General features: G+C 41.9%; 1 protein-coding gene across 1 annotated transcript; it reads left to right on the top strand.

Moving 5' to 3' along the window:
- The first annotated feature begins 9 nt into the window (after window positions 1–9).
- On the top strand, window positions 10–5,601 carry zgc:123321 (uncharacterized protein LOC559912 homolog). Its single transcript, XM_034241279.1, has 6 exons — window positions 10–98; window positions 672–794; window positions 2,201–2,319; window positions 2,528–2,673; window positions 2,770–2,951; window positions 5,135–5,601. The coding sequence occupies exons 2-6, from the start codon at window positions 673–675 to the stop codon at window positions 5,295–5,297; spliced, it is 732 nt and encodes a 243-aa protein (XP_034097170.1). The 5' UTR covers window positions 10–98; window position 672; the 3' UTR covers window positions 5,298–5,601.
- The last annotated feature ends 10,079 nt before the right edge of the window (window positions 5,602–15,680 follow it).

Consider the following 15,680-nt stretch of genomic DNA (forward strand, 5'->3'; position numbering starts at 1 on the left):
AATAGAATATTGGACCAGACTGGACTTCCCATGCTGTGAGCTCTGGAAACACACTACTGTGAGGGAGACAGCCTACTGCGTATTGCAAGCACAAACAGGTGAGTTCTCTGAGAAAACAAAAGGTTTGATCATACAAACTAATGTGCTATGAAATATGACCACTCAAGTTCTCCATATGTCCGAATTAGACTTTGTTCAAGTCAAATAACATTGATGTAAACTCGACCAGAGATTTAATGTGGAGGGGAAATCAGGTCGAATAGACATGTTGTATAGCTTTTGCACTTGTAAAGCACTGGTAATGCATCACAATGTAATAATAGCTGAGAAAGAGCCATCATTCATGTATTAATAATAATGTTTAGCTTCACCTTTGCTTTTCCTGCTATGACAAACAATGTCTGATGTAAAAAGTTCCCATAATGTGATTATATTTTTGCAAATCAGAAAGTAAACATGTTTGGTACATGGTGGACATATGTTTACCAGAGGAGACACCTCTGTGATGCTCATCTGTCCATTCCTAATTAGGAGAGCATTTCAAAAGAGTTGACACAACAATGAGTAAAAAAGCCAGTAAGGCCTTGATGCAGCCTACGCTAAAGGAGGATACTTTATTTCTGTTAGTACTGTGTGTGATTTCCTTGACATGATTTTGTTTGTCTGGTTAGCATGGGGGACTTCCAGCCCTTCGAGCAGGACTTCTACCAGTCAGGATACTACATCGATGACCAGGGTCACACTGTGGCCTACTATGAGACCCACAATTCTGCAGACCCTGATTATGACAACACGTACGTTTTTGACATTTTTAAGATAACTCTATATAGAGTGGTGTTGCGGTCTTCCGGTTCCCATACCTCAAAATCAACAGTTTTTTTAATGTGCTTTTGGTTAGACGCCTGGAATAAGATCTGTGGTTTACACAAACTTAAAAGGTTTTCAGGTTTTGTTGTAGGACATAAAGTATGTCAGTAAATACTCCACTGGTGAATTTAAAAACAACGGTTACTAACAAGCGGTGATGAGACGAAGTCATGCAATCGGGATGTAGTTTGTTTATAGCCTAACATAAAAGTTTCTCTGTTTACAGCTTTTATTCCTGTGATTGCATGCACAATTCAAAAATCATAAAGTGGTGTTACTATGTGGAGATAATCATAAAGAACAAAACGTTACGCATCATAAACATATGTTTGCCAAAGATCTTTTTTTCTGCAATGTTCTAAAATACAATACGAAAATACCTCATCACTGCACCACTCAATGGAGCCTCTTACCACGCATGTGTGTGAGGCATGACATTAGTTTCAGACCAACAGCACATTTAGCTGTTAGATATATTAAGATAAGTTAAATATCAATCAATCAATGTTTATTTATATAGCCCAATATCACAAATGTTACATTTGTCTCAGTGGACTTTACAGTTTGTACAAAATATCAGTATGACAATACGACACCCTCTGTCCTTAGACCCTCACATCGTACAAGGAAAAACTTCCGAAGAAAACCCACAGTTTAAAGGGAAAAATGGGAGAAACCTCAGGGAGAGCAACAGAGGAGGGATCCCTCTCCCAGGACGGACAGACGTGCAATAGATGCCGTGTGTAAATTGAAAAGATAATACATTTGCAACATAGATATATTAAGTAACACGCTAAAGGGTTGTACGTACTATCCTTTGCAATGTCAATATGTTTCCATTCATAATACTATTGAAGGCCAGTGTCAGTCTGCTACACAATGCAAGCGCCATTTGTTTCACAATGCCCAAAGCGGACCCTCTCGGACACGCAGATATTCAACGTATAATTTGGCCCAAATGTAGCAACAAAAGATGATCTCAAGGATACACAGGATAAAAGAAAAACTCTGTATGTATACAAAAAAACACCACAGGGTCCTTGGACAAACGTAGCGCTCATTCTGAAGGTATTTCCAGAATCTTGTTGAGAAAATACTCTGCATGAAGGTATTTTTTAACCATTTCTTAAGTAGACACCGTTTGCTGATCCAAACTAAATAGTTCCTTGAAATGATCTCCTTGGTACAATCTATATCTTTATCAAAAATAACAGGAATTATTTCAGAAAGATGCGAGGCCATTTTGGGCAGACATGTATGTAAGCTGTGGGTTGATGGGTTGGTGGAGGCATACGTCCTGGAGTCTGTAATTCTTGTTTCTTGTTGTCTTCAGTGGAGCTCTTGACCCCTCCATGGAGCAGCAGTACACTGGACAGTACTACCAACCTGAAATGACTTCTGGGGAGGGCACAGAAGCATATTCGCCTGAAGAGGAGCCGTCCCTTCTTGAGGGTAAAACTGATTAAATCAATAACTAGCCATGTTGTATTAGTTGGAATCTAGCTAGCAAATGTCTGTTCAAGGTTGGGTGCAAGATGCCAGGAAACAGCTGTAGAAACAACCAATTAGTGATTAGTAGTAATTGGGTGACCAGGGGCGGGATAAAAGTAGAAAGCTTTGGTATTCCATTCTTTGTTTTCCATTTCTGTTCCTTGTCTAGAACTTGGCATCAATTTCGACCACATCTGGCAGAAGACCCTGACGGTGTTGAACCCCTTTAAGCCTGCAGATGGCAGCATCATGAACGAGACTGATCTGACGGGTCCCGTCCTCTTCTGTGTGGCACTGGGGGTCACTTTAATGATGGTGAGCTGCTAGCATGGTACTACTGCCAAACTCAACCAAGTATATGCACAGTACTATAACAAATGCCCGTCTGTTTCCTTATTCTCGTACATACAGGCAGGTAAAGCCCACTTTGGGTATGTGTACGGGCTCAGCGCCACAGCCTGCATTGGGATGTACGTCCTGCTGAGTCTCATGAGCTCCCTGGCGGTGTCTTATGGCTGTGTGGCCAGCGTCCTGGGGTACTGCCTGCTGCCCATGGTGGGGGTCTCTGCAGTCGCCGTCTTCTGCTCTTTACAGTAAGTCCACTCACTGGTTGTGTGTTATAATACTGTTTTATGTGAGATTCATTGGATGATAAAAAAACAAAACAATTGTTGGTCATGGAAGGGTGTTGTAAAAGTGAAATCAGGAATTCTATGCATTAAGTTAGTGTGTCAACCAGCAAACCTGATGAAGTGCTCTGAGCAAGGCACTAACAGGATCTCTGAGGTGTTATGTTTTAAGGCCCTGACACACCTACCCGATTTTGGGAGTCAGAGGCCGTCAGAGGCAGTCGGGCATTCACGGCGCCCTACTCAGGTTGGTGTGTCCCGCACCGTCGTTGCTTTACAGCACATTTTCACACCTCCCGCGGCCGATTCAACATGTTGAACATGTTGAATCGGCCAAAGAAAGTCGGCCAAAGAAATCACTCTGATTGGCTGTTGCCTCTTTTGAATGACGAATACACACTACCGCTGCCTGCTGGTAAGGACAGTCATTGCCACTCGTCGACTGAAGTCTTTGCGGTGTGTTCGTAGGCGGGCGGCGTAGGCGGGCGGCGTAGGCGGGCGGCATAGCCGACGTAGCGGACGTAAAAGTCGGGACGCCTTCGGTACGCGTTCTTTGGTCTCAGGTTGGTGTGTAGCGACCTTTAGGTATGTATGTAGGTGTTACAGCTCACATATCACACCTCTATCTTCTGATAACAGACGCATTATAGGTTAGGTTGAGTTGAAGAACACTATTGTTCTCGTGTTCTTGTAAAGGTCATCGGACACGCATTTCTTTGGTACAGATCACAACACGGCACCAGATTCACTGAGTTTATCCAAATTTGACACCTAACTGCAAGAGTTCATCAAGTGTGCCGTGCGGTCAGTGGCGTAACAAGGTTGTAATTGGCCCCGGTGCAAATATTATTTACACAGCCAAATCCAGCCTCTCCTCCTGGCTGGCTGGAGAAGAAGGTCGCACAGCCAAGGATACAGCTTCACTTGTGGAGCTAGATGGCAATGATGGTGGTGAGGCAGGTGAGCTATCGTTAGCCTCCGGCTCCGGCTGCCGCTGCACTTCAACATTGCTAACGTTAGCGCTCGATTTCGAGGACGATGTATGACAAAAAAAACGGTCTAATTTAGTCAGTTTAGCTGTTACATCTCCATGTTCTCTCTTGTCCTTTCTCTTTTGAGCGCTGCTCTTGTGCTTTGGTTTGCTCTACATTATAAATGCAAGCTATTACATTTTTTATAATGCTGCCGAACTTGCTGCTGCTAGCTACAGCACAGTACAGGTTGATTAAACGGTTCGCTCGTCACGCAAGGTATCACATGACATGAAAGGGAGCAAGGTCATTGGACAGACAAATAACAAATTAATTTAGGTTGCTTGGTTACTTTGAAGACTGCGTGAACTGGTCAATGCCTTTGGGGCCCCAAAAGAAAAATATTTTAAAAGAATATTTAAAAAATATATATAAAACATTTTTTTACATTTATTTATTGTTGCATGGGCCCCTTGCCGGCTCTGGGCCCTGGTGCGTTGCACCGGCTGCACCGTCGATAGTTACGCCAATTTGACAGAAAGTTGGTCCATTTGTTAGTCACTGCTGTTTGCTGTAGGACCCTGCTTATGTGTCGTGGTGTAATCCTGAGTTAAAGTGTGCAGAGGAGGATGTGGACATGTGGAGCTTTCAGAGGAAGAAAAGGAGCTTGTTTCTCACACAGCCTACATGATGTATGGCGGTGTGAGCGCACTGTGACACTTGCACAGTCAGTGATGTTCTGCAGACACCTTCTCTGAGAGCAGGGAGAGGGCCGGTGGGGGGGGGGACGAGATGTCCACACAATTCACTGTGATATTAACAACGGGTAACTTCTAAGGTCCTGGTCCAATCAGGCAGGTGGATCCGGTCCCTGAGGTGCTGCTCCAGCTGACGGGGGGGACGCCGAGGCCACCATCTCTCTGGGTCTGAGCACAACACTCTCTTACTAATGTGTGAGAGAGCATACACAACACCGTCGATAGTTACGCCACTGCGTGCGGTAAAGCAAGTTGTTGTGGGGTCCAAACTACATCTGTGTGACTTACAGTGGGAAAGAGACTTTTATTGAAATCATTGGGTTTTACACGTTGTAAAATCTGCAAATAGCTGTCAAACTTGCAGGATTCAGGGAGTTCAGGAAAGATTGGTTTTCAGGCTGTCTGTCTGTTTCCACAGAGGCTACCTGGGAACAGTTCTGGCCGTGCTTGGGATTTCTTGGTGTAGTCTCTCTGCCTCCAAGATCTTCATCTCCACCCTGGCTATGGAGGGCCAGCAGCTGTTGGTGGCGTACCCGTGTGCCCTGCTCTACGGGCTCTTTGCACTGCTCACTGTCTTCTAATATTCAACAGATTGAATCCAGAGAACATTCTTTAATAATAAGCAACAATTCGTGCTAACAAAGTAAAAGGAGTTTCAGCCCTTCGTATATGTGTATGAATATGTACTCAGGAGTATTCACAGTAAAGGGAATTGGGTGGATGATACCATAACACACACCTAAATGCTTTTATTTCATCAATGTTTTTTTTATTATTTGAAGAAGCTATCCTTAATACTTTCATGGTATATTTCTCAAACTAAAATAATACCAAAGTGACTTGTATGTTAATGATTCTGTTCAATAAATATGTATGTAGAAAGTGTATCATAGATTTCTCTGGTTCTCCACCTGTACGTTTCATTTAACAGTTTGAAGAAAAGGAAAAAGAGGAGCAAACCCACTGTGTAACAAACACAGCCAATGATGTAAAGATGATATCCCTCTTAGATTCATGTTTTCATGTGAGGGAGGGTAGTGTAGTGTTTGCTCACATGTTGCCTTTATGTCTACAGCTCTCCTTACTTAGCCAAGTATAACAATGTAAATAAAACCTAATTCAAGTTTAGTTTCTATGTTATAACTAACAAACCACACTTTTTTAGAATGAGTGATAGTGCCAGTCTAACCCCCTCATAATCCTGACAAATATGTTGTCTCTAAGCAGTAATAAGAGCAACTTGGAAGATAATAAGTACAGGTTGCTCACCAACTAGTTTATACTTTTCTTCCAACCACAGAATGCCAATAAGATGACTACCTCCAGAGGGCAGCCTCACATCAGTATTCATTGTAAGGTGGGACCAGAAATGTGTTACTTATATCCCACAGTTCATCTTGTGTGTGTTAAAAGAGTTTGAAGTCCTGCTCCAAGCCTCTTCCATGTCAGCTGCTCTGTATATTACAGGCAGCAGGACACTGAACAATGAAGTGTCCCACAGTGTTAAGACATGTGTGTGTGGATGGGGTTGTGACTTTTTTGCATTCTAGAGAATAACATTTATTACATTTGTATTTGCCTTTTTACAAATCATATGGTTACAGAGCATACACAACAGCATAACAAACTAAATACACAAAGTAATCGATAAATCATAACAGAGAAAAAAAGAACAACGAATCAATTATACAGATGTACTTAACAGAAAAAAGAAAACGGATAAATCATAACATTACATTTCTTGTCACATCTAACTAGAGGGTCATTAGTTTTGTGTTGTGTTGTATATTGGTGTATACCTCAACCATTTTTCCCAATTATCGTCAAAGATATGAACTTGATTTCTTAATCTCGTGTATTTTTTACCATTCCATATCATTATTTTACAAGATCCTTCCATTGAGACTAATCCCTTAAAAATTGTTATTATTTGAACTTGAATTTAAAGTAAGATTATATTTTTTAAATGTCTTCTGGAGTTGTTCCAAGCCGTAGAATAAGTGGGTTTTATACATAGAAACACCATAATAGTACTCAATATTTTTCTGGACAATGCAACAAAGTTTTTCCGCTCTATTACCTCAGGCTAAAAGAAACAATTCCCTGGTATTACAGACGAGGGAGCCACAGCATCAATGTTCATATTGTTAATCATTTCTACTCACTAAAAAAGGACACATTCTCTTGACGCCCACATATTAACTCAGGTCATTCTCAGGGCCTCTCGATGGAAATTTGACAGAAAGTTGGTCCATTTCTTGTCTTGAAAGCCATTTGTTAGTCACTGCTGTTTGCTGCAGGACCCTGCTTATGAATCGTGGTGTAATCCTGAGTTAAAGTGTGCAGAGGAGGATGTGGACATGTGGAGCTTTCAGAGGAAGAAAAGGAGCTAGTTTCTCACACAGCCTACATGATGTATGGCGGTGTGAGCGCACTGTGACACTTGCACAGTCAGTGATGTTCTGCAGACACCTTCTCTGAGAGCAGGGAGAGGGCCGGTGGGGGGGAGGGGGACGAGATGTCCACACAATTCACTGTGATATTAACAACGGGTAACTTCTAAGGTTCTGGTCCAATCAGGCAGGTGGATCCAGTCCCTGAGGTGCTGCTCCAGCTGACGGGGGGGACGCCGAGGCCACCATCTCTCTGGGTCTGAGCACAACACTCTCTTACTAATGTGTGACGCTGAGCACGGGCTGTTTTAAACATTTCAAGCTGCACTCGACAAATGTTATATAAACAATGACACAATAGTCCCTAAAATACCCTCTAAAAAGAGTCCTAAAACCGAATGAGTTAGCATTTTGCAACTTCCGGGTCCCTGTAGTTGATGGTTAGCTGCCTGAAATAAGGTCTGTGGTTAACACAAGCTAAGAGATGTTCATGTTTAGTTATACGACATTAAATATGTCAGTAATATCTTAGTGGTAAGCACTAAATGAGACTTCTAAATGTCACCATGTCCATATTAGCCGCCTTTAGCTTAGCTTTTTACTTCTGGTTATTGCATTTACGTTTAAAAAATCATAAAAGTGGTATTGATATGTGGAGATTATGCTAAACAAAATGTGTAAGTATCATAATAGTGCGTTTGCCACAGAGCTTATTTTCTGCAATATTCCCGAAATCCAATGCTTTTGGTTTAGGGAGCCCTGTGATTCTAACTTCTGGTTCGGACTACAAATATACATCTGCACTGCACCACTCTTATATTCTTGATTTAGGCTTCTATTCCAACAGGTTGGTTATCTCAAATAAACAACAAAGATGAGCTGTCTGTCTGTTGGAAACATCCACCTCCGTTTACAGACCCACTTCCTGCTTTAACCATGTACTGTGACACAGTTGTCTCGTACAAAAAAATATCACCACAACATCCAAATTGGGGTATTCAGTCAGAAATATTTGGATGTATGATTTTCTTCATTTCGCAAAGCCTTGTGTACTTGTACACCTAAGCCACATATCAAGCCTGTGATTGGTTGGTTCTGCTTTAGGCCTTTTAAAAGAGGAAGCATGCAACATGCTTGATCCTACCCTCACCGTATGACTCAGAGAAGACCTTGTGTTTATTTTAGTGAGAACACACTCCCTACGGAGAGGATTCAGAGCATGTGAGGGAATATGAGTGTGTGTTTGACTGAAGGAGGAGGACAGTCCCACGGAGGGACTGAGAGGAGCAGGCCCAGTCTCTCTTCTCCTCACTGTTTGTACGGGTTAAAGCAAACACATCCCTCTGGCCAAGCAGTAGGCCGAAGACAAGCGCTCCCTGGGCCCCGCCGAACTCTCCTGCTACTCCACACTAAACTCTTCCAGATGATGGATGGGCTCTCTCCTCTCAGAGACTCGCTCCTGCTCACCTTTCATTAACCGGAGCAGAGAGACGGGGATCTCCGCTCGCTACACTTCATGACAAATGACTGAGTCAGTGGACCATGAGCTACAAGAAAGACCTGCTTAATCTTATGAAGAACAGGTCGCCTTGCTGTTAAGGTGGTGAAGGTGGGACCTGTTGACTTTTAAATGTGTTGAATATTTCAAATCTTGGCAAAGGACCAGAACATTTGAGTGTGATCGGCTGGAGATTACTCAAGTCTGTTAAACTAGGATACATCCGCAGCATAAGTGCATTGGTGTAATTGACCATCTTACATTGGAGGAGGCCATTCGTAGCACAGTCTGAGGAAGAGTGTCCTAGATATATAAAATATGCTGCCATTGCTCATTTGATAACAACGTTCTAATTCTTACTCCCAAGAGGTTTATTTGCTTTGGGTCAAAAGCCGATAAGTTACCAATGAGTAAAATACGAAACAATTGAGACCTAGGAAGATCAAACTTGTTTAAGAAGCTCTTAAACGTCTAAAAGAAGCTCATAGACAGATGCAGTTATACCTGTGCAAAAGGGTAACAATAATGAACCAGGTGTATCCTAACCCATCAGAGAGCAGAAGGCCAATCCCTTTCTCTGTGAGAAATGAGAAGCCAACCACTCACATAATCCTTTGAACAAATGTAGATGATTGATAGAGCATGTCTACAGATTACTTACTGTGTGTAACTGCACTATCAATATATGGAAGTATCTTGACAACAAAAAGTTTGAGAGAACAAAATAAATTCCATGCTCTATTCAGTCCACGGGTCATGGACAGAAGTCATGTCTCCATAGTCTTTTAGACACCAGAGGACAATTTATATAAGACATTTTACTGTACCCCAATATGCCTTATCATTAGTGCTGGGGGGAAACGATTATTTTGAAAACGATTAATCGGGCGATTATTTTATCGATTAGTCAACTAATCTAACGATTATTTTTCTGTTGTTCGATTCATAAAAAACGTAATGTATCTCAAATAAATACCAACAAATTCTCACAAAAAAAAAAACACAGCCATTAGCTGTTAGCACTCAGAGCTCACAGCTCCTCATATCTGTTCAGAAACTAGACAAAAGTTAAACAAGTACAAACCACAAACTGCCTGTGTCATGGCGAATACAGTCGCTGGTTTGTTTATATCTGTATAGGCCGTTGTTGTGAGTGTGGACGGTCGGAGCGTATATAACGTTAGCTTAGCCAAGCTACATTTAGAAAACACGCATTTTAAAAAGGGTTTTTCGCCTGCCGTCTGTCTGCAGACTTGTCAAAGCATTAATTCATGGTTGTTACTAACCGGTATCAGTATGTTGTTACTTCGGTATCATTTTGAAACGTGTATTACAATTAAATCACGGTCAAATATGTTCATCTTGTTGTAGTTGTAGCCCCCTTGCCAGCGATTTTCTCTCTAGTTTAGCATACTCAGCCCGACTCAGCCTGGTTGTTCCTGGCCCTAGAACCACGATTTAGTCGGGCCAGAAAAAAAGGTGAAAAAGTAGCCCCGGGCCAAAACTAGGCCAAGTGGAAGCGCAGCCAAAAACGGGCCCCGCACGGCTCGGCACGCTTAAAGCGAGCTACCCGCTGCAGTGGAAACGCGCCATAAGCTGACTAACGTTAGTCTAATGTTATGTTTGACTCGTAAAGGACCACAACATGAGTTAGCTCTCTGTGCAGTTAGTTCGTTCCGGGTTAGTAGTGGCTAGATAGCGGTGTACTGCAGACGTAAACTAGCTACCATTCCAGCCAACATTAAATGCTGACAAACGTTAACTAACACACAGCTGGCGCCGCTAGCTAGGTAGCTAACATTAACTACTAACCAACCAAGCACGAACAAACCGCACGGAGATAGTTAGCACTACCGAAGTGCACAGAACTCAAGCTGCACAACACACTACACAAACGTGGAATTAATTTAGCCAAAGTTAGTACTTACTTATCATTCTTCCCTTCACGAGAGACAAGGGGGTGCCTCCGCTTTAAATGCTCCAACATAGCTAGTGTGGTATGCCAACAATTTGGCAAAGACTGCAAATAACAATGCCTTTGCGTTTTGGACTAAATTTAAAGTATTCCCATGCTTTTGAAGACCTAGGGCGAGATGTTTTTGTTTGGGGGCTTTTTGCAGGGCTTCGTGCGCAATCCTGTGAGGAGGAGGTGGTAGCCGTTTCAGTCTCCATTGTGTTTGAAGTGCGATTGCGAACTGCTTGTTGCTTTGGGTGACCCACGTGTGTGTGGCGATGCGTAGACGAGGAAATCTGTCGTCGACGAGATTTTGAAGTCGACGCGTTGCTACAGCACTACTTATCATATGGCTTACAATTAAAAATATTGTGGGTGTGTAGATCTGCACTATAGATTGAAGTTCAGCCAAACCCGCAGCATGACTATTCTGAAAACTCTGTCATTCTGAATGGAGCCTCAGGCCATATTGAATTTCATGTTATTTTCTTTTTGTGTGAGCCGTTTTGTCCTCCATAAAGTTGGATCAGATCACAGTAAACCCAATACCAGGCTCATTGTGGAGTGGTAATATCTCATTCATAAAAGTCTTTCTCTAATAATGGAAGTTAATAGGTACATAGCTAGGAATGACTTTAAATTAACTTTACTCAATGTAATATGTGCCTATACATGGACACTATGATGTTACAGGACATGGCAACTTTATTATATTGTAATAATATTGTAAAAACCCTATTTTGTTGTTATAATTAGTTAACCTGTACTTTCTGATACAACTGTATTTGTAATGCCAACTCTAATATTTAGTTTGTCAACTTTTGGTCACAAGAAGTAAAGCAGGTATTTCAGGCCGCTCAGGGGTCCTTTATCAGTGGTTCACAACCGGGGGTACGCGTTGGGGACCCCTGGGGGTATTTGAGGGGAATGCAGGGGCTACGTAGAAAGATTAGGGATTGCAATATATTCCTGCATAAGAAAATATTTTTAAAACAATTTTCATATTCCTGGTGTCCTGCCTCCAGAACTATCAAAGCTTATGAAAGACAAGCTCAAGTGTCTCATTGAAAACTCTTAACAAAATATGTTGAAACTGCCAGAAGTGAGTCTTTTCACTGACAATGAGTGTACATTTCAAGTTTAAATACATATGTATTAAGGGTGAGTTAAACAAGTGATCTTCATCTAATGAGCAGTTGGGTTAAATACGAGGACAAAGGGTTTAACACAAGAAGAAATGCAGGTGAATCACCACAGTTGAGTGTGGGGGGGTTCTTATAGAATGGAGACCAGCTCAAGGGGAACACCAGACAAAGAAGGTTGGTAACCACGGCTTTAGTTGAAATGTAGAAGTGAACGAACAAAGTTAAAGGAATTTATTTGAAACGTATGTAGGCCTTGAAGTCTCGTTTGTGCAACATAGATCAATTGCAGAAATATTGGATGTGATTTGACTGTCAATGCTTTTAGGTTTTTAAGATAATGCAGACACCAAATACTGTCTGTTTCTGGTTAACAAACACCACTGGGGTCGAGGGTGGCCTTCCCTTCCAGTTCAAACAGAACAGGTGACTCTCTGAGACAGTCAGCACTTTGCTTTTATCATCAGGCTCAAATGCAGCTCGATGATTCCTCTTGCCTGTTGACACCATTCTGTTTTCTGTCCTTGCAGATCCACCGCAGCTCTTACAAATCTGCGCCTGTGTGCTCTCAAAGCTTGCAGTCCGACCAGCGCTCTTTAAATCGTCAATATACTTAAATAAACCTGCATGTCAACTTCCAGCGGCCTGACTGTGTGAAGGGAAATCACGTCTCTGTGTGCAAATCCAAATATGTACTTTGTCATTCACCGATTACTTCCCCACAAATCTCAGCGTTAAAATGATTACACAATAAAAAACCTAAGGTAGGACAGATTACAGTCATTTGTTATACACTTGGGGGGAAGTTGAAAAGTTGAGTGTGGCGGTCTCAGGCCACAGCAGCACTTTTGGACGTGAGGAGCCAAACTAAATACTCAGGCTGTTTTCACTCGGCCTGCCGGGGCCTTGTGGTGGGAAGAAGAGGAAAGACGCAGATAAAGAATTGGCATTTGTGAAAAGTACCAATTCTTTAGAGAATATGTTGGCTGTTTGGGCTTTAAATCATCCACAACCCGAGAATGTAAAGAGCAGGCTTCTTTTGTTTGTTATATCACATATGTTAGTCAGTGAGAGGTATAGGGCGCTGGAAACATTCTCCATGCATCCCCACACCTACAGTGTAAAAGATGGAGAGCCACAGCCACACTTATGTGTAGAAAAAATATACATAAATATACAAAAACCCTTGGGTAATATAACTTTGAGATAGCCCATAATAACAGTGGTTGTGGATAAGATTTGTGCTTTATTAAGACCTTGACCACCAAGCTGGTTATTGGAAATTGGTCAACTTGTAGACTTAGATGAGTATCTGTCGGCAAAAGTAAATTCTTCTTAAGTTAATTCTTCTTAAGTTAATCAGGTCGAAACAGTCAATTATAGAGCATGCACTCAGTCTCTTCATGTTTCATCCTCATCTCATCTGATCATTCTGAAGACTGGTGATGCACTGTTTTTGTAGGCTGATCCGGAGGTTAGCATCACAACTACTCCCTCGAGAGACAGAATAAATATAAAATATTTGGGAATATTGCAGAAAATAAGCTTCCATGTATTAACACCACTTTTATTAAAGTTCAGGCTTAAATGCAATCTCCAGAAGTAAACACCTAACGTTAGGCTATAAATGAACTACTACAGTCACGTCACAACCACTAAGCTAAATGCGGCTTATGGTCGGCGTGGCAACCTTTTGTAGTTACGTTTATTCATGTGCTAGCAACACACTTTTTAACACATAGGAGCTTCAGAAGTTCACCAGTGACACATTTTCTTACAAGTTTGCTTGTTCTTCATTGCCTCCCTGGTTTTATCCAGAACTACAGTCCTGTGGCAGCCCCCTTTAATGACTTCACCTCCTACATTGCTCCCCTCCTCAACCCCCCTGACACATGAGTGTGTGCCGTTTTCTCCCAGCAAATACCCAGGACCCCAAAGGTCCCCCTGCACTTAGTTCCCACACAGAGGATTCCTGCGTCATGTCCCCATCATGGATCCAACACAAGGTGAAGCAGTCACACCCTGAACATCCAGCTCCGAGTTGACCCCCGCTCCCAGGTGCACCAGAGGGGGCACTTTGAATCCTGGGACGGGACGCAGATTGGCTCTCCTGAAGTTACCAGGCAGGAAGGTTCTATTAACAAGATGCTGTTGAGTTACAGGATCCAGTGTTTTTAGAGTTTTACCCATGGGGACTAGAAGCCAAGATATCTGCTTTGATTTCAACCATTCTTAAAAGTCCTGTGACTTTCTTAATACAATAATATACTCTACTCTGTTGATGGCTTTTTGATTGTTATAACCGATAGTCAGGTAGCTAAACAAAATTCAAACGATATAAAGTGGTGCAGTGATTCCATATGTTGGTAGGCCAACCAGCAAGTTGGCATCGCAATCTCTTCTCTTTCGACAAAAAGCAATGGCATTTTGTCCTTGTATTGCGGTATCAGGGGTGGACTGGCCATCTGTGTGTTCTGGAGAATCACAGAACGGCCGCTTTTAACTTAATCATTTAAGTTGCGCTGTTGGCTGGGCTGGGTCAGAGTCAAGGGCTGATTTTCAATCCCAGTCCGCCCCTGTGCGGAATATTGCAAAAAAAATTGAACTTTGTTTATGATCCAGCATTTATGATACTTCCACATTTTGTTCAGCAGGAACATTTCCACATAAAGAAACAACTTTGTGATTTTTGTAGCGTCAATGCCATCGCAAGTAAAGAGCTAACATTAGCCTATTAACAGTCATGGTCGCATGGCCAATGCTAAACTAAAGGAGGGTAATGCTCAGCGTGATATGATTTAGCAATCTCATTTAGCCACTCGTAGAAAACTCTGTTTTTATGAAAAATATCTTCAGATATTCACAAGTGGGATATGTGATGTCGTAGAACCAAACTTGAAAAATCTATTTAAATTACCTGCAGACCTTACTTTAGGCAGCTAACCAAAAACCTATTTGAAAAAACTTTGAGAAGAGCAAACTGGTTGCTAAAATGCCAACTAATTTTGGGGTTTTAGGACTAAATCATGAAGTCCTCTATTGTATATAGCTTTATGATCGCTTTGATATAGGATTTTCAGTCCATTTACTTCATGTCCCTCAACCACTGTGAAGGTAGAAAGATCAGAGTGAAACTGAGGCCTTTAACTGGATCATATAGAACTAAGCTCAGTATGTCCAAATGTAAAAGCTCAAAAAATAATAATAAAGAGAGTTATAATTATGAAAAGGGAAAACATTTGTATTGAACATATTGTGCTTATTGCACTGTACAGAGTGAGTCCAACAGAAGCTCAGGGAAACCAAGTTAAATGTACTATTAATTGAACCATTATGTGTTGAGGCTGAGTGAGGCCCTCACATTTAAATCAGCGTTACAGTACCATTAAAAGCCATTAAACTCTGTAATCGCACTAATTGGAGTTATTTGTAAAATAAATAGAATGGAGCTGCCATTAAAAGGCCTCCGGAGCAGTTTGTGTGGAGTTTGTTTCCAGCTCTCTATAAATGATCCAGAAAGTGTGCTAATGAAGGATACAGCTGGGAGAGTGGCTGTGTCTTCTGAGGTCCTGCAGGGAGAAGTGCTCCATCTGCGGGTGAGCTGGAGAGAAAATCTTCCCAGCTAATGAGCAGCATGGCTCACTGAAGCCAGCTAACCCCTGCTTCACCTCCTACACCACCTCCTCCTCCTCTTTTCCTCCTTCTCCTCCACCTTCTCTTCCTCCTTGTCCAACTCAACCTTCTACTTCCCTCCTCCACCTCTCCCTTTTCTTCTCCTCCTCTTTCTAGGGTTTTTTAGATTTCAGAATATTGCTGAAAATAAGCTGTGTGGCAAACAGACGTTTATGATACTTAGACATTTTGATCAGCAGGATAATCTCCACATATTAACACCACTTTATGATTTTTTAAGTATAAATGCAATCTCCAGAAGTAAAAAACTACATCATGGTCACATGACTTCACATCACCACTGC

Source organism: Gymnodraco acuticeps, unplaced genomic scaffold (genome assembly GCF_902827175.1).
Source record: "Gymnodraco acuticeps unplaced genomic scaffold, fGymAcu1.1, whole genome shotgun sequence".
NCBI lineage: Eukaryota > Metazoa > Chordata > Actinopteri > Perciformes > Bathydraconidae > Gymnodraco > Gymnodraco acuticeps.

What these genes read in the sequence shown, in the direction of transcription:
- zgc:123321 (XM_034241279.1), top strand. Translation starts at nt 673, where the DNA reads ATGGGGGACTTCCAGCCCTTCGAGCAGGACTTCTACCAGTCAGGATAC. An exon ending in GACCCTGATTATGACAACAC is followed by an intron (nt 795 to 2,200) that starts GTACGTTTTTGA and finishes TGTTGTCTTCAG; the next exon opens with TGGAGCTCTTGACCCCTCCA. An exon ending in GGAGCCGTCCCTTCTTGAGG is followed by an intron (nt 2,320 to 2,527) that starts GTAAAACTGATT and finishes TTCCTTGTCTAG; the next exon opens with AACTTGGCATCAATTTCGAC.